The following is an 18,179-nucleotide window of genomic DNA, read 5'->3' as shown; positions in this document are numbered from 1 at the left end:
TTTATCGATCCCATGTACATAAAACATATATACATATATTTTTACAATTTTCTTCCTTTAAGAGCTTATATATGTTGATACACATACATAATAATAAATCACAATTTTGTTTTTGAATAACCCATAAATCAATCACATGTATGGAGCAAACGTTGTATGGAACAAAAGTCTGTCTAGAGTGTGGTATATAGATTGGCCATTTCGTCTCAATCTCTTATACCTTACCTATACTTCCATACCGTTATATATCTATATGTGGATCAAAATATGAAAAACCAATAACATGATATTTTTAATTTCCTTGTCTATAAATACACAATCACCCCCCTCATTAGTTCCATACCTCACTACATAGCTTTTGCTATATCTATACATTCTCATCAAACATTCCCACACCTTTCAAATTGTGCATCTATATATTTTAATTTTCTACATAATACAAATTAAAAGGAGGAAATTAAATTAACTATAATGGCTCTTCTAAGACATTTCCTCATCTCATTATTCACTATCATCATCATCATTTCTTTTGTTGCTTGTAATAGCAACTTGCAAGAGGACCCACTTATTACTACATACGTTGATGATTCACCTTCCAATGATGATGCTGACACATTATTATTCAAGAACTTCATCAACCAAAACACAAATAATATTTTGAGATTTGATGCCACTTCACGTTCACTAGAAATTGTTAATGTCAATGATTATGGAGCTAAAGGGAATGGTTATACTGATGATACACAGGTACATAAATATATATATTTTTTTTGGTATAACTATAGTATATAAATAATATACTAGTCCATGATATTTTGTTTATATTTTTTTTTTCAAATTAACATTGTACCAAAAAAAATTAACATAGAATTATTGATATTGCTAAATTTCATTTTTTTTCTTCTCTCTATTTTTTTTAAAAAAAATACATGTATTAATTTGGTTTTCTCATGATTAATGAAAAATATAATCAACATAATTTTTTTCATATTCAGGCATTCAAGAAGGCTTGGGAAGTAGTATGTTCTTCAGGAGAAGCAATTTTTGTGGTACCTGAAGATAATAATTATCTACTCAAACCAATCAGATTCTCTGGTCCATGTAAATCTAACATAACAGTCCAGGTCAGTTATATTATAAAAAAATTAAGCTAGTGATTAATTAATTAATTCTTCATTTTTTTATGCTTCACCTTTTAAGTTAATAAATTATAATTAATTAATATATCTTAGAAAGTAACTTTGACTATATATATATATTAATTAATTGTTAGATATCTGGAAGTCTTGAAGCATCAGATGATCGATCAGATTATAGTGAAGATCAAAGACATTGGCTTATATTTCACAATGTTCAAAAACTATTAGTTAATGGTGGTGGAACCATCAATGGAAAAGGAAGTATATGGTGGAAAAACTCATGTAAAAGGAACAAAAAGAAAGTAAGATATCACAATTAATCCAATATTTTAATCAAGTTAGTTAAGCATCATTGCATCTATGTAATTCATCATATTCAAATTTTGACCAATTTTTTTTATATTTTTCTTCTCCCTTTTGTAGCCTTGCAAGGATGCCCCAACGGTACGTAAAGCTCTGTCTAAAATTTCTCGACAGTTTAGTTTGTTCGGTCAAATCTCAGTCGTTGAATTGAAATTGAATTTTAATTTAACGACTGTAATTTGGTTGAACAGTTTAGAATCAAACTTACTAACTAACTCTTTTTTGTAGGCTCTAACATTTGATAATTGTGAGGACTTGATAGTTGAGAATTTGAAGATAGAAAATGCGCAACAAATCCATGTTTCATTCCAAGATTCGATTAACGTTAAAGCTTCCGATCTCAACGTGTCATCACCAGAGGATAGTCCTAACACCGATGGAATTCATGTCACCAATACCCAAAACATCAAAATCTCTAGCTCTATCATAGGAACTGGTATATATTCCTAATTAAATATCTAAAAAATTTCAAAGCAAAAGAATTAAAAAAATTAATTGAATTGAAATTCATATATGTATACTAGTATCTACTAATTAATTAATTAATTAATTAATTTGATTGTCCATGAATTTGTTTGTTTTAGGTGACGATTGTATATCAATTGTACATGGATCTAAGAATGTAGAAGCCACAAACATAACTTGTGGACCAGGCCATGGCATCAGGTAATTAACTTAAGTAACAAGTTATTTTTGTTGTGAATATTAGTTTTGTTATATTGTATTATTTGTATATAAATTTCATTTTATTTGCAAATGATTTATATATGTCAGTATTGGAAGCTTGGGGGCTGGAAAATCAAAAGAATTTGTTTCTGAAGTAACAGTGAATGGAGCTAAGATTTCTGGAACTAAAAATGGAGTTAGAATTAAAACATGGCCGGTAATTTTAAACTTTATTTTAATCTCCTTGCTTTGTATGTATGGATTGTAATGGGCTAGTTTGTGTTTTCAAGCGCGGAAGCGCATGGTCCAAATGTTGTGACAAACGGACTCGAGCGCGCTCTATTATTTATAAACACCTTAATTTTTCTTAATCTATACCTATGTGAGAATTCTTAATTAGTTTTGGTAGGTAAATATGTCTGTGTTGACGGTTAGTTTATTCGTCATTTTTTATAATTGCAAATGTTCACACGTCACTTTTTTTGCTATTCTTAATAAGGCGATCGGTTTATTCCAACCGTCTTATCAACTTAATTGAGTTATTGAGAAATCATGATTCATCCATGAAAAATAAGAATAACTCAATATGTTTGTCGGATTTTTGGAGTAATTATATAGTGGAGATGAATTTAACATTATAAAAATAAATATCTTTAATATGAAGATTTTAATCAGAAATTATTTTGAAATGCAAGCAGGGAGGTTCAGGAAGTGCCACCAACATAAAATTTCTGAACATTGAAATGGACAATGTGACCAATCCCATAATAATAGACCAGAATTACTGTGACAAGAAAAAAAAGCCATGCAAAAAATCGGTAAATTAATTTTCACAACTCTTTCTATACATATATACTATATATTGGCTAGTGGCTACGAATACACGCACGCGCGCGCGCACACATACACTTATGTTTAATGATTTTTTGTGGCTTATGCAGGACTCTGCTGTCCAAATTAGCAATGTGTTGTACCAGAATATAATAGGTAAAAGTGCTTCTGATGTAGCTGTGAAGTTTGATTGCAGTGAGAAATTTCCATGTAAGGAGATAGCATTGGAGAACATAGACTTGCAATATGATGAAGGAGAAGATGCTAAGGCTTTATGCAACAGTGTTGAATTGTTTTACACAGGACATGTTACCCCTCGCTGCTACTCATAGAAAAATACTCCCTTTAATCTTAAATATAAGAGACAGTTGAATTAACAAAAAATGATATCTCTGATCCAAAATTTGAATCAGATACATCAACTTTTGTTGACCAAATTATCTCTTATATTTTAGACTGGAGGTTGCACAAATTAAGACCTCTCTACATTATTCATCATGGAAAGACTCAATGTATATATAATTATAATTATGTGACCATACAATGCAATTAGTTCATCAATAATTGCTAGCTATATGTTAATACAATGTAAATTAATACCCAATAGACATTGATTTGTAGTGAATCATGTCATTCTTTAAACATGATTGTAATAAAATGATATTGCCATTGTTTCATCCATAAGTTTCAAACTATGTATTATTTAAACATGTAAATTCAAACTTTATATATTATCCAATATTGCAGTGTGGCATGTTCTTAACTTTCAAGTGTGGAGGTCAATGGACTAAAAGTTTGGACCAATAGACTAAAACTCTTCATCACTTATAATTTCCAACAACCCCCCTCAAGTTTGAACATTTTTTTTCTCCCTTTCTCCTCTTTTTAACCTTTTTGTGACTTGGATAGTAGTTTCTCCTCTTCTTTTGGGCTTGTTCTCAGCGGGAACAAGTCGTGTGTCCAACTATACCCTAATAATTATTTTTTATTGAGTCTTCGAATTATAATATTTTTTTTAGTTTGTGTTTTGGACTGGACCAAGGCTCAATTCGCTCAGATAATCCATCTAAGTGAACTACACCGTATGCAACAACACATTGAATCAATTCCTGTTATAAAATTATGACCCTCTGATGACAATCAGACAGTGATTCGTGAATCACACCAGATCTTTAGCATCCAAATAACCAGATTAAACTTATAAAAGATATCTAACAATTAGTTAAAGTTACATTTTCAACTCTGGTGAAAGCTCTAGCTCTCCTAAAACACTCAATGATTTAAGTGTTGGAGTCTTTGGAGATACATACACCACTCCCCTTTGAAGAGCAACTGTCCTCACATTAAATCAACTATGGTCACAGTCTTAAGTCCACTTTTGAATACTAGTTAGATTATTGCACAAGCCAATATGAAATGTGGCATATTAGTAGACTAGTTAATCAATTAATCTTCTTTAGTGTGGATATTTTGGTAGTCCAAAAGTTAGAACCAATAAACTAAAACTTTCCACCACTTATCATTTTCAAGATATCTACCCTCCAGTAGATATCTTGGACACGCATTTTATTTGAATATGTACCGTTATATCGTTGAAGGTGGATAATTGTGATAGATTTACAAATAGTATTTTATTTTATTAATTTTTGGACATATTAGAAGTATCTACCACAGCAGTGTACATGTACATATCTAAATAAGATGTGTAGAGGGGCGTTCACCTATTTCTAATATCACTCTCGTTAATTAATTGATTGATCTCAAGTGATTAATAAGCTCTAAGGAAGAATTATCGAGATAATCCAAATTCGATTCATAACTTGAACAATTTTTTACCAAATTTTACTTAACTCTTGTCCGGACTAGGATTTCCAGGTCCCTTCCCATGAAAACGGAACCTTGGGAGTTAACAAAAAAAAAAAAAACTAATATCCGTCAGAAAACATGTGGGACACGCGTAAATTCTTCGGCTTTGCTTCCAACCAAATGTTTTCCATACACAAAAACTAGCAACCAAGCCTCTGACAATTGCTTAAGGGGCACAAAATTTGCAATAATTCATTAATATTGGTAAATTTCACTCTCTTCTTGTACCATGTTAGCAAAGAGTTTACGGTCAAATACATACTACTAGTAGTATATTAAAGGTGTCACATTTTATTAATGTATTAAAATAAAATTATTTCTTTTAAAGTCGGTTTGATGATCAATAGCAACGGTAAGACCACTCCAATAAAGAAATGAAAGAAAGCTCGGAAACTTTGTTTGGCTTTTTTACAACATTAGCCAACGGTTTGGAGAGAGCTTTTGCTTTGTGCTGTTGAATTGGAACTTCATGCCAAATGTTAATCCTATGGGATCCAAAATCCTGATTTTTAAAGTAATCTCCGAAACAATTTTTGGGCACAAATTAAGCCTTTTCATGATAAGTAGTGGCTCCACGCCTCCACTTACTGACTTAAAAATGATAGCCTATATACTATTTGGTGGAACATTGAAATTTTTATGTTAGACCAACATTTTTCCTTTTCTCAAGACATGGTACAAAAATAAGTAGTAGATCCAGATAGATTCAAGTGGTGCATCTCTTTACCAAACATGGGTACTCCTAAAATAGGAAGTACTTGCATCGGGTATGTTATAACCGGTATCGGTACACATTTTGTACTCCGTAGTCCGTACTACTATTCCATACTCATTTTTATTTGCTTGATTTGAAGTGGTGAATACAATAAAAAATGTATAGGGTGTGTAAAAAGAAAATATTTTGATTTTTTATTGCAATTCAATTCACTTTTTTAATTTTGATGAAAATAGTGGTGTCAGTGAAAAAAAAACGCAAATCTTTAAAGCATGACTTAGTAATTAACTCAAATTTATTTTATATAGTATATTTTATGCTAACGCACCCGTATTTACATTTTTTTTAAAAAAAATTGTTGTATTTCGTACATGTAGCTGTGCTGAGTATTGGTACCGTAGCCGTACCTATCCATCGTAGCTTCGTATTGTTTTGATTCAACAAAACTAAAACATGTTGTCTCACAAGTACAAAATTAAGACGATGATAAAGAAGGAATTACAATATTGAATGACTAAGAGAGTAAAATTGAAATAGTAAGTAGGTGAGTTCAAATCCAATAACATCAATCTAGCTTAGGTTCTACAACTATCACATATTGATACTCTATAGTATATCACTTAAAAGCTGTGTAAACTTTTTTTTATCACTTAGCATTCACTAACAATAGTCAAAATAAACCATTCATCAAGTTCTATACTTACTAATTTATAAATAATGTTTGTGTTTCAATAGAATAATGCATCTAATATGAAACACTCATACAAACAAGGACATTGGACATGGCGCATCGACACATGTAATAATTTAAGAAAATAGAAAAATTTAATGTAACCATATGAGTCTTTGTCACATGCCTTCAATCAGAAGTGTCAGAGTCGGTGCTTGATTCTGATCCCTTTTTCATTTACTCACATCTCCTCCTGTTGCTGCAGCTTCTGGCTTTGGTTCTGCCTTTGGTTCTTCAGGTTTAGGTGCTTCCGGTGCCAGTGGTGGTGGTGGTGGTGAAGGAAGTCCTCCATCAATACAACTTCTACACTTCTTTTCAACCCAACCTTCTATATCATTCTCACCATTGCCTCCAAAGTGTCTTCCACCACACAACCTTGCTATCATTCCTGCAATTACACCTACTATAGTAATCACTGCTATGACCACTATAAGTGTCTCAATTGATCTATGTGAATAACGATTTGTTTCCGCCACTTTTGGTGGTGCCTCAACATAAGGCTGCATTTCACTCCCTTGTCTTCCATCCATGATTATGATGATGAATCTGCTCAGCTCAAACTTGAAGATGAATCTGAACTCTTAATTAGGCCTAGCCAAGACTCTTCTGGTTTTGCTATGTCAAGTATTATGGTATGTGATTTAATGCAGGACAGAGAAGTTAGTAAATAATTGTAGAGTGAGGAAATGAGACAGCACAAAGCTTGGATTCTGAATTATCTTATATAGATAGACCACAGTTAGTGTCAAGTGAGTTTGTTATATATCATGTTTACTAGTATGTTACATTTCTTTTTTTGAATTTTATTTTTTTGTTACAATGTTACATTTCTTTTAGTTTGTCTACTTTATTGAATGTTTTTTCCTGTTTAATTTCTAGATAATAAAAAATTAAAAGCAGGTGTGGCTTTTGAGGTGCAAAAAAAATAGATGAAGGCCAAAAGCTTCTGACATTAGCTCACTTAACATACCTCAATTAATAATATACGTGTATGGTTGGATTAACGGTGAGATCTGCAACGCGATATCAGGTGGCGCTGTTTTTTATCAAAACTTTAAAGTATAGGTTTTGTCAAAATTACGGTAGTCACCAATAATTTTCACTGCGGATCCAACATGTATATACTTGTAAAGCGAGGAGATGACTTATGCTCATTTATACAATCATGTTGTTGCAAATTTGGACCGTCTAAATAAAATCAGACTGTCAAAATTTGGATATTATGTTTTAGACCTATTTACCAAAGATAAAATATGAATCATTTGATTATGATTGAACGATTAAGATTAAGCGGCCGAGAAAATGCAGGGTTATCTTAATTGCAAGGAATCCAAGCATGTCAGCGGGGGTAGGGGGCTCATGGATTACAATCCAAACTAAGTCACAAAATATATTTTGATTTATCCTCCCAACCTTGTCCTTTTTTATGTCACATGTTAATGTCTCATCAATTAAGCTGCTAGCCTGTGACATTGACCCCTAAGAATATTGGTAATTTTGTTTGTTTTTGGTCTTGAAATTTTCCATACTATTTTCCTATAGCAGCATTATTGTCTTTTATATGTCATTAACAATTTGAGAGTTATGAGTTCTGGCTTCATCAGTGTCCAAAACTTGGTGGTTTGTCAATTTGTGGAAACTTTAATGGATACGAATCACCTGATGACTGAAGGAATAGTTATGACTCAAAGGAGACCCTTTAATGTGACTCTTCAGACTCTGCATGGCCTCTTTTAGAGCGTGGACCATGGACTATCATAATTTGCTTTGTTTGGAAATATTTTTGGAGTTATCATCATGTATTATAAGATCTCCAAATAATAGTTGAGCAATTCAAATTGACGACTTGTGTAATCATACACCCTAAAGAGAGAATGAGTTTATCTTCCAATTTCTTTATGTTTTTCTAAAGAGAATAAAGTTTAGCCCCCATAGACATTCAGTTAAGACAGTGTGCAATATATAACTATTAAATCTTTGTCTCAAACATGTTAAAAAACGTATTTTATTTCAGAATCTACCCCTTAAGCTAAAGCTTACTAAGCTTTGAACTTAGTACAAAATAAACCCTGAAAACAAACTAAATCAACTAATAGCTTCAGATTCAACTTCAGATTATGTAATACTCACAATTTGAAACTCTGAATCCGTGAGGGAATACTCACAATTTGAATCCGGTGAGAGAATACCCACAATCTGAATATTTGAATCCGGTGAGGGAATACTCACAATTTGAATCTAGTGAGGGAATATTCACAATCTGAATCCGGTGAGGGAATGCTCACAATTTGAATCCGGTGAGAGAATACTCACAATCTGAATATACGAATCCGGTGAGAGAATCCTCACAATTTGAATCCGGTGAGGGAATACTCACAATCTGAATCCGGTGAGGGAGTGCTCACAATCCGAAATCTGAAGCTGAAATCTGAACCTAAAATTCGAAATTTGAAGTTGAATCTGAAGCTATTAGTTGATTTAGTTTATTTTTAGGGTTGATTTTTTGATAAGCTCAAAGCTTAATAAGCTTTAGCTTGAGGGGTAGATTCTGAAATAAAATATTTAGTTTGAGTTAATATGATTTTCGTTTTTTGTTTGACAAACTCTCGATGATTATCTGTTAATCATCTTGAGTTTGAGCGGAAGTGTTAGATAATAGTATTATTAGGGCTTTAAGTATTGAGCTTTACGTGTTAGTAGTCTAGTAGCCCATTAGGAATTATTATAAATTCTCTTGTAATCCTTATTATGTTAAGCAATGTTATTATGATATTATTGAAACCCTAGCCGTTATTATGTTAAGCAATGTTATTCTGATATTATTGAAACCCTAGTCGTCACTTTGTTTTTATCTCTTAACTTTAACAGAAAGAAACACAAATCACGGCTAGGGTTTCAATAATATCATAATAACATTGCTTAACAAAATAAGGATGACAAAACAATTTATAATAATTCCTAATGGACTACTAGACTACTAACATATAAAGTCCAATACTTAAGGACCTAATAATACTATTATAACACTTCCCCTCAAACTCACGCATTAGCAGATAATCATCAAGAGTTATTGACCAACAAAAAAGCGAAAATCATACTAACTCTAACTAAATATTTTATTTCTAATACTACCCCTCAAGGTAAAGCTTACTAAACTTTGAGCTTGTCACAAAATCAACCCCGAAAATAAACTAAATTAACTAATAGCTTCAAATTCAACTTCAGATTTCAGCTTCAGATTGTGAGCATTTGCTCACTCAGAGTTTCAAAGTTTCAAATTGTGAGTATTTCCTCACCGGATTCAAATTATGACTATTCCCTCACCAGATTCATTGTGAGTATTCCCTCACCGGATTCAAATTGTGAGTATTCCCTCACTGGATTCAAATTGTTAGTATTCCTTCTAGATTCAAATTATGAGTATTTCATCACCGGATTCAAATTTCAGAGTTCCAAAGTTTCAAAGTGCGAGTGAGTATTATATATTGCCTCACTCAAACATCCAAAAGAAACTAAACAATTTTTTCCTTCCAATTTCTGCATCACAGCAACCACATGACCAGGATTCTTACTTTCCAACACACACGAGATCATCCCACGTCTAAACTTATTCAAAAGCTTATCATGTGCAGCCAACTTCACCTAGAATAGCAACGATATGCCATTTACAAATTCCATGTGAAAGATTAATCTCCACCGAACCAAATTCAATCAAATACAAACCACTTTCAATTCAACAAATTTCAAAGGATGTAAAATAAAGAGGATTAAACCAAGATTGCACGAACAGAATGAATAATCAAACTCAAACAAAAAACATTCCCAAATCAAATCAAACTAATTTAGACAACTAACCATAACTCAAAAATCCACAAACCCAATCATAATCTCGTTCTCAAATTTTTAAGAGCTCGACAGTAGAATAACATACAATCTAAGGAGGATCGAAACAAACTTGCATACCATGTTAAAGTTCAGAGAGAAACGCAAATAAGGACTATGGTTTCAATAATATCAGAATAATATTGTTTAACAAAATAAGGATTACAAGACAATTTATAATAATTTCTAATAGACTATTAGACTACTAACATATAAAACCCAATACATAGGGTCTGTTTGGTTCAAAAGAGTAGAAGGGGAGGGGAGGGATTTTTTTAGAGGGGAGGGGAGGGAAGGGGAGGGGAGGGAAAAAATTTAATTGCAGATGTGTTTGGTTCAAAAGAGGGAAGAGGAGGGGGAGGAGAGAGATTTTAATTGAAAATATGTTTGATTCACGAGGGGATGGGAGGGATGATATAATTAAATTACTTTTTTATCCTTATAATTTATAAGAGTCTCATAATTTTAAAATTTTTCACCTTATAAATATTTAAATATAAGAACTCAATAGACTCGAAACTCCACAAATGTAATTATTTGTTGATGTTAATTTTTTTTATTTTGATGGTTGATTGAATCTAATAAATAATTTATAAAAATTAAACTGCACACAAAAATTTAAAATTTAATCTTATAAAAAAAATTATATATATATACCTTTAACGTAATAGGCAAAGACAAAAAGTTATATAAAACAAATTAATCACATGCAACAAAATATAAACGTAGGCAAAACAATTATATAATAAAATTGTATATTCGATGCAACAGGTTGAAAATTGTGTGGAAATAATAAATATCAACGAATCAAAAAAAAAATTGAAAACAAATTATATATGTCTGTGTGAGTGAATAATAATTAACGTAAGCAAAAACCTAAACAAATAGCAAGATCTCTTTTTATAATAAAAAAGTAGCAAGTTTTTTTTTTACACAAAAAAATAGCAAGTTAGCAACATTAAAAATGCAAGTAAGGATGATTTTGGTATTTAAAAATAAATATAAGGATAATTATGTCAGCATAATTAAAATTGTAATAACATTTAATGCCTCCCCTCCCCTCCCCTCCAAATCCCCCCAATTTGGGGGGAAGCAAAAAGTGGTCTAAAATGTGTTTTGAATCCCTCCCCTCCCCTCACCTCCCCTCCTAAAAAATTGAACCAAACATAAAAAATTGAAAATATCACTTCACCTCCCCTTCCCTCCCCTCCCCTCCAAAACCCCCGAACCAAACAGACCCTTAATGGCATAATAATACTATTATCTAACAAAATATTCTGTGTGAATAATGTATATGTGATTAAAAAATTAACTTTAATTCTTTTGTAAAAAAATTATAAAAAAAAAAAATAAATTTGATTATGTTAACTGTGATTTTTTTTATAATCTGGTTCGCCAACACATGGGGAGGCTTAAGACGAAATTAAAATAACACCTTTTAATACATAATATTATTTTTTTATAGGATACCCTTTAAATATTCAATTACATCAATTATTTCATTATATTAGTTATGTTGCATATTTTTCTACAATCAACATATTTTTATAGGAGCATAACAATTTTTTTAAAAAGATACATTTATAAAAATAATATAATTGTTAAAAAGTTTAATCAACGAGGTATATTTTAATGGCTGATGTATATTTTAGAGGGTTGTCTTAAAAACTTTAAGGATTTGGTTTAATGGTAAAAATCTAGATATTGAATGGGAGAAGTCTTTCATTCGAGCTCTACTAATATACTTAGAGATAGATAAATATAAATATACTTTTGTAAGTAATTTTTCTATCTTAGACTGAACAATTATCTTCTCTCTAGTTTTGTGTTTGTAAAAAAGAGTGGGTTGCCGTTATATGTTGGGTCGGTTAGGATAATTAGCAATCCATAAGTTTAAACTTAGAGGCAGACATTTTTTGGTACAAAGAGGCAGACTTGCAACTTTGAAAATAGTACGTTGGTACTTGCAACTTTGTCTTGAGGTGTTTAAATAAACGATGGATAAATAATGCTTTCTTAGAGTTTTTTCTATGGCTCATGTTAACATGTGCATAAAAGGCACATGTTAATGTTCTAAATATAGAAAATTGCATTTATTATTAGAAAAAAATTTAATGCTTAAGAAGTTAAATGCACATATTTCAATATATTATTTCTACTTTTGATTCCTTAACATGTGTTTTTGGTGCACATGTTAACATTTTCCTTTTTATATAAACCACTGATTTTTAGGAAAAGCCGGGAGGAGACCCTAATAATTATAGGGTCTTGTTAAACAGTCCCCCGAGATACTCTTTAAGCATTCCTTTTAAAGAAATAATTTATCTAAAAAATGAAACATTTCGATTTCCAATGCGTTGAATTCACACATTTCTATAAAATTTTAACAAAAACTTACTATTTAAGATGCTTAAAGAGTGCCCGGGGGCACTGTTTAGCATTTTCCATAATTATATACCACACAAATAAGATACTACTAATAGTAGAGAAATACTTTTATGGTATTGATCACCATTTGATGACACACATATAATAAAACATACATATTATTTAATTACATGCAAGTATTTCTCACTAGTAGTATTTAACCACAGTAAAAGAAAAAAAATAGTATTTAACCATACACAAATTCTTTTTTAGCATTAAAAAACAATAAATCTAGTCATATTGTACTTGATCTAATTGTGAGAATTATTAATTCAAAAATAAATCGGATCATGTGTTTAATATACAATACAAGGTGTGGTTATGGTGTATAAGCTTCTTCCTTATGCACCATGCATAAACAATGAAAATTACTCAACACATCCCTCATTTACTCCACGCACCCCATATGCTACCTCACTACTCTGCGCGACCCCATATACTACTTCATTACTTGCCCTCCCCCCATTTACTCGCGCGCCCCCATTTGCTTAGCGCACCCCCCCAATTTTTTCCTTTTCTCCCCTAGATTTCTTACGAGCCCCCCAATTTTTTTTCCTCCTCCAGATTTGTAGCGTATCCCCAAATTTCTAACACATCCCCCATTTCCAATTAAATAATAACTTTTGTTCCTTTGAAGTACATATTATAAGAATATATTTTCAATTAATTGTGTTGGATGATTATATAGTCATATTTTAATTTAAAATTACATACTAAAACATGTACTGTAATTATGGTTTAATTTATTACAATTAACATAAATCATTAGACGAAACCATTGGTTTTTTGTTTTATTACAAAACCATTAGACAATTTTTGGTTTCACATAGAAAACTATCAAAACAAGTAAACCATACTTATGGTTTCAGTAATAATCAGTATTTAAAATCATTAAACCATTTAGTGTAAAACCATTTTACAATACAAATGGTTTTAGTGTATAACTATCTAAAACCATTTAACCAGCATAATGGTTTCCAGGATTTTTAAAACCATAAAAACACAATATTGGTTTCAGTAAACACATAAAACCATTTTACAATACAAATGGTTAAATTGCATTTTTGGCTCCCTATATTTCAAAAACTTACAATTTTGGCCTCCTATGTTTCAAAATAGCACTTCTACCCCCTATGTTTGTCCCCTTTTACAAAAGGTCAATTTTGACCAAGTCAATGCTGATGTGGCAAGTTACTTAAGTGACTCGTCTGCCACATCAATTTTTTTGTCACTTTTATAATTTAAAAAATGAAAATAAAAAAATATGAAAAGAAGAAGTCACGTAACAAAAAAGAAAAAAACATAACACGGACTTTGTTTCTTCTCTCTTCTCAATCCCAAAATTTTCTCAACAAAACATATAATTGGATGTTTAGGTCTTGAGTTGAATTATAACAAAACATATACAGGAATAAAAACATAACAATAACAAAAGTACATGAAATCAAAATAGAATAAAGACACTTTACGTGTTGCCGCCGTACTTACGGTCTTCATCTCCAACAAATGCACTTTAGGGTTCAAAACAAAATAGTAAGAAGGGAGAAATTGAACAACAAAACTTGTGATTGAGTCACGATAGAAATCGAACAACAGACCTTACAATTGATTCACAGTCGAAATTGAACAACATATTCTTTCTTTTTTTTAGATTTACGATTGATAAGAGAGAAATTTTTAGGATTGAGAAGAGAGAAGAAACAATGTTTTGCGTGTTATTTTTGTATTTTTTACTGATTTTGTAAATAAATAATATATGAGAATAAGCTTTTTTCTGTTTTTTTTTTAAAAATTATACTCCCTCCGTCCCGAATATTAGTCCTTTTGGACTTGGGCACAAAGATTAAGAAATGGTTAATTTTAAATCCTATGGCCTTATTTGCCCCTATGTTTTTTTTTTTGTTTTTTTTTTATTCGCATTTTTTATTATGGAAGATACAATTATTGCATGTCTTTCTATATGCCCAAAGCCACTTAAAGTTTCGTGTTTTTTTTCTTCAAAAAGTACCTAGTAAACATACCTTTGGTTTAATAATTTATTTAGAAAAAAGCTGATTTAGTAAGGGTATTAATGAAAAAAATATGTAATTGTTTCTTGGCTTCTTAAATGGACTAAAATTTTAAGACAAAACTAAAATCCTAAAAGTATCAAAGTTTTGGGACGGAGGGAGTAAGTGACAAAAAAAGTGATGTGGCAGCTAAGTCACTTAAGTGACTTGCCACATCAGCGTTGACTTGTTAAAAATTGACTTTTTACAAGAGGGGCCAAATATAGGGGACTAGAAGTGCTATTTTGAAACATAGGGGCCAAAATTGTAGGTTTCCGAAACATAAATGCCAAAAATGCAATTAAGCCAAATTGTTATTACTAATTTTATGATTAAAGCGTGGAATTAGGGAGGAGACGATTCCCTCCCATTCCTTGGAACAGACATGTCTTTTCTCCCTATATCCGCGTAATTCACAATTTCCCTTTCTTCTTTTTTTTTTTTTTTTTTTTCCTTTTCTAAATCCATTCCTGATTTTTGTTCTGGAAGGATTTCGTTGAATTTATCGGTGTTCAGCTTCAGATTGAGCTTGGTTTAGATCATGGGGACTCCTGAATTCCCAGATCTAGGCAAGCATTGTTCTGTTTCTGATTGCAGACAAATCGATTTCTTGCCTTTCACATGTGATCGCTGCAATCAGGTTTTTATCCTTCCACTCTCTGTTTTTTATTTTCTAAAGTCATCATGATTAATTAATGTGCTTATAGATCATAAATTTGTATGTCCTGTTGCATTTTTATTTTATTTTTTTTAAAATGTTGCATTCTATGTATTAATTCATTGCTTGTATTTTGAAGTAGTTTAGGTTAGGATACGTTTGATAAGCTCACAAACATAAGAAGATAGCTTATAGTTCAAGGTTTATAAGCTTTATGCTAAAAAGTTGTTTTCTAACGGTGATTTTCTGAGGAGCTTATAGTTTACTTTTACTATCTTATAATTTTTTTTTTTCTAAGTTATTTCAAGTCGGTTATAGCTTATCATTTTCTCTCATTTTTATCATTGTTATCTTAATTAAAAAAATTAAATAAATATTTATTAAACATATATTTTTTAGAAGAGGGATCCGTCGACTCTAGGAGTAAGTCTTCATTGACTTACCCCGCTTAATAACTCGATATCGGCATTATATTTCTTCAATTCAACCGTTGAATTCAAAAATCTCATTGAGTAGATCAACTCCACAAATTTTTATAAAAATTCAAAAAATGTAGTTATGTATTCAGACTATTGAAATTCAACGGTTTTTTTAAAAGTTTGTCGTACGTTCAATTGAAGTTATCAGAAAAAGTATCAAACAATTTTGAATTTTTATAAAAATTTGTAAAGTTGATCTACTCAATGAAATCTTTGAATTCAACGTTTGAATTAAATAAATATAATACCGATATCGAGTTATTAAGCAAAATAAGTCAATAGAGACTTATTCCTGAAGTCAACGGATCCCTACTCTATTTTTTATTATGTCATTTTATTTTTATAAGCTACCTTAACGTTGAGTTTATCAAATACTACAAATTCAGTTAACCAACTTACTACTCCGGTTCTGAATATAAGCAAAAAAACAACTTTGTAGATTTTTTAAATAAAACATGTATCTGAACCATTAAAAGGTTGTTTTTTTGCTTATATTCAGAACCGGAGGGAGTATATGTTATCAGCTATTCGCTATAAGTTCATTCGCTATAAGCTAACTTATCACTTATTCACTGTAAATAAGCTAGAAGAACCTTAGTCAAATTTAAATGATTGCTTGTATATTAGTGAAACAATTCTCTTAGTTTCCATATGAATGCATGATTGACTTCTGAGGATGTATATACATAGGATAGGATTGTGTATTACTATTTTACCTGTTTTTAGTTTAGGAACTCTTTTTGTGAGCTAACATTAACAAGATCTGCTCCATAATTTGATTTGCAGGTATATTGTTTGGAGCACCGAAGTTATATTAAACATCACTGTACAAAACCAAACAAAAATGATGTCACTGTTGTTATATGTCCACTTTGTGCCAAAGGGGTTCGTCTAATTCCTGATCAAGATCCAAACATAGTTTGGGATATTCATGTCAACACAGACTGTGACCCATCAAATTATGAAAAAGTCACAAAAAAGAAAAAGTGTCCTGTCCCAAGATGTAGAGAAACCTTGGTATTCTCAAACACAATCAAGTGTAGAGATTGTGAGGTAGATCATTGTTTGAAACATAGATTTGGACCTGATCACAAATGTTCTGGACCCAAAAAGTTGGAAACAAGTTTTTCATTTATGAGTCTTTTGAATAGTAGTAAAGAAGAATCAAAACCCAATTTAAATTCAACAACCACATCATCTAAATGGTCTTCAAGCTTTCTTGACTTGGCTTCTAAATTGAGTGGTGAAATTAACCAAGCATGGCGTGGAATAGGACAGAGTAGTGGCAGTGGTAATGCAAATAATCAAATGGAGAAGTGTCCATTATGTGATGCTAAGTTTTCCTCGGCGACTAGTTTGGTGAATCACGCGAAAAAAGTTCATCAAAGGAATGGTAGCAAGCGATATGGGGTAAAGAACGTATCGATCTCTGCATGTCCGAAGTGTAGTAAAGGTTTTTTGGACCCGGTTTCACTTGTGGAACATGTTGAGAGGGATCATGGTGGTAGTTCTTGAGTATAGGTATGGAGTTAAATAAGAATGAAATTCTGAGTTGATGAAGTATATAGAACTTTCTTTGATGAATGATAAGTTTGTAAACATTGTTTTGCCCTATTTGATAGCAAAAGGTTGTGTGAATACAAAATTACAATAATTCAAGTCCATACAAAATAAAATGATTTGTTGACACTATTTGAGAAAACTCTATAAAAAATTTCTACCTTCCTTGCCGTTATGACATTTCTTGCTATGAAGTAAGTTAAGTTCGTTCAATCTCTATTTTTCTTTCTTGCCTTATTATTGATTATATAAACATAAGACAAAAAAAAAATAAAGTTGAAACAAGAAACCTAACCTACTCCACAGAAAAAATGACAAGAATAGCAAGCAATGGAAAACAAGTTCTCGCCGCCGTTCTACACACATTTATGTGGAGGGTAAAAAAATTATTTAGAATAACATATTTAAAAATTTGCTATAAAATATCATTAAAATATAAGTAAACGCACATGTCCGTTAATAAAGTATTTAGAAACTATCACAAAAAAAAAAGTATTTAGAAATATCCCTTTAATATAAAAAAAAATTTAGAAATAAGGTATAAAATATTTTTAAAATATAAGTGTCAGTTTCATGTAAAATTTATTAAACGGATAAATTTATTTTATTAAAGCTATTGTCACGTGTATATTTTTATCATAAATTATAATTATCAATGACAAATATTTATTCAATTTTGTATATATATATATATATATATATATATATATATATATATATATATATATATATATATATAAGTGAGAAATAATGATCTAGTGTATTTTTTTAATCATAAATTAGAAATTTGATTAGGATTATTTAGGGAAATTTAG

General features: G+C 30.8%; 3 protein-coding genes across 4 annotated transcripts; 2 read left to right on the top strand and 1 right to left on the bottom strand.

The window, feature by feature from the left end:
• On the top strand, positions 1-3,678 carry LOC123888348 (polygalacturonase-like). Its single transcript, XM_045937380.1, has 9 exons — positions 1-747; positions 996-1,124; positions 1,274-1,441; positions 1,563-1,583; positions 1,731-1,938; positions 2,087-2,168; positions 2,277-2,385; positions 2,867-2,986; positions 3,110-3,678. Exons 1-9 carry the CDS (start codon positions 472-474, stop codon positions 3,329-3,331), a joined length of 1,335 nt encoding a protein of 444 aa, XP_045793336.1. The 5' UTR covers positions 1-471; the 3' UTR covers positions 3,332-3,678.
• A 2,475-nt stretch (positions 3,679-6,153) lies between these two features.
• LOC123888347 lies at positions 6,154-7,045 on the bottom strand. Its single transcript, XM_045937379.1, has one exon. The coding sequence runs from the start codon at positions 6,838-6,840 to the stop codon at positions 6,484-6,486; it is 357 nt and encodes a 118-aa protein (XP_045793335.1). The 5' UTR covers positions 6,841-7,045; the 3' UTR covers positions 6,154-6,483.
• A 7,938-nt stretch (positions 7,046-14,983) lies between these two features.
• LOC123888345 (zinc finger AN1 and C2H2 domain-containing stress-associated protein 13-like) lies at positions 14,984-17,442 on the top strand. Of its 2 annotated transcripts, XM_045937378.1 has the most exons (3): positions 15,057-15,075; positions 15,157-15,307; positions 16,591-17,442. In XM_045937378.1, the coding sequence occupies exons 2-3, from the start codon at positions 15,209-15,211 to the stop codon at positions 17,317-17,319; spliced, it is 828 nt and encodes a 275-aa protein (XP_045793334.1). In that variant the 5' UTR covers positions 15,057-15,075; positions 15,157-15,208; the 3' UTR covers positions 17,320-17,442. The 2 variants fall into 2 exon arrangements, with proteins under 2 accessions (XP_045793333.1, XP_045793334.1); XM_045937377.1 differs by having other exon boundaries at positions 14,984-15,307.
• The last annotated feature ends 737 nt before the right edge of the window (positions 17,443-18,179 follow it).

Source organism: Trifolium pratense, linkage group LG6, assembly GCF_020283565.1.
Source record: "Trifolium pratense cultivar HEN17-A07 linkage group LG6, ARS_RC_1.1, whole genome shotgun sequence".
NCBI lineage: Eukaryota > Viridiplantae > Streptophyta > Magnoliopsida > Fabales > Fabaceae > Trifolium > Trifolium pratense.
The sequence above is the reverse complement of the archived record's forward strand: the minus strand, read 5'-3'. Positions and strand labels throughout refer to the sequence as shown.